At 42.9% G+C, this 471-nt stretch overlaps 1 protein-coding gene across 1 annotated transcript in view; it reads left to right on the top strand.

The window, feature by feature from the left end:
- LOC135215709 (UBX domain-containing protein 7-like) overlaps window positions 1–471 on the top strand; it is a 250,423-nt gene continuing 249,952 nt past the window's right edge. The window contains exon 1 of the mRNA XM_064250667.1: window positions 1–221. Within this exon, the coding sequence (XP_064106737.1) occupies window positions 158–221 (64 nt within the window). The 5' untranslated portion in view covers window positions 1–157. The remainder of the gene's footprint in view (window positions 222–471) is intronic.

The following is a 471-nucleotide window of genomic DNA, read 5'->3' on the forward strand; positions in this document are numbered from 1 at the left end:
AACTTTACGTCAACGAAAGTCCCAAGGAAAATATTCGGCTGCTGAGTGCTGGGTGCCACAGCCACTGCCACAGTAATCCACTTTCTACGGAACAACATTTTTTTTTTTAATTAAACCAATCTCTCCATAGGACTTCGAGAGGACAGGAGTGCCAGAAATGCCACCGAATAAATCATCAAGGTCCAGTAGGGCTTTGATTGACGAGTTTTGCACCATAACAGGTAAGCTAACTGTTGTTTCTTGTTTTGGTGTCGCTTAAGCCTATTATAGGCCTAGGTAATTATCAAATAAAAGAACGCTTGAGCTAACCAAAGAGTCAGTACATTAGGTAAGGCCTCTTTTCACAAAGAGATCGTCATTGCTGGGTCAGAAAATTGTCATTTCTTTACATTAGGCCTAACCAACCTTAGGCCATAGGCTAGGCATAAGGTAGGTACTAGGCCTAGGTAGCTAACCTCGGGTAGGCTGTAG

Source organism: Macrobrachium nipponense, chromosome 5 (genome assembly GCF_015104395.2).
Source record: "Macrobrachium nipponense isolate FS-2020 chromosome 5, ASM1510439v2, whole genome shotgun sequence".
In the NCBI taxonomy this organism is placed as follows: Eukaryota; Metazoa; Arthropoda; class Malacostraca; order Decapoda; family Palaemonidae; genus Macrobrachium; species Macrobrachium nipponense.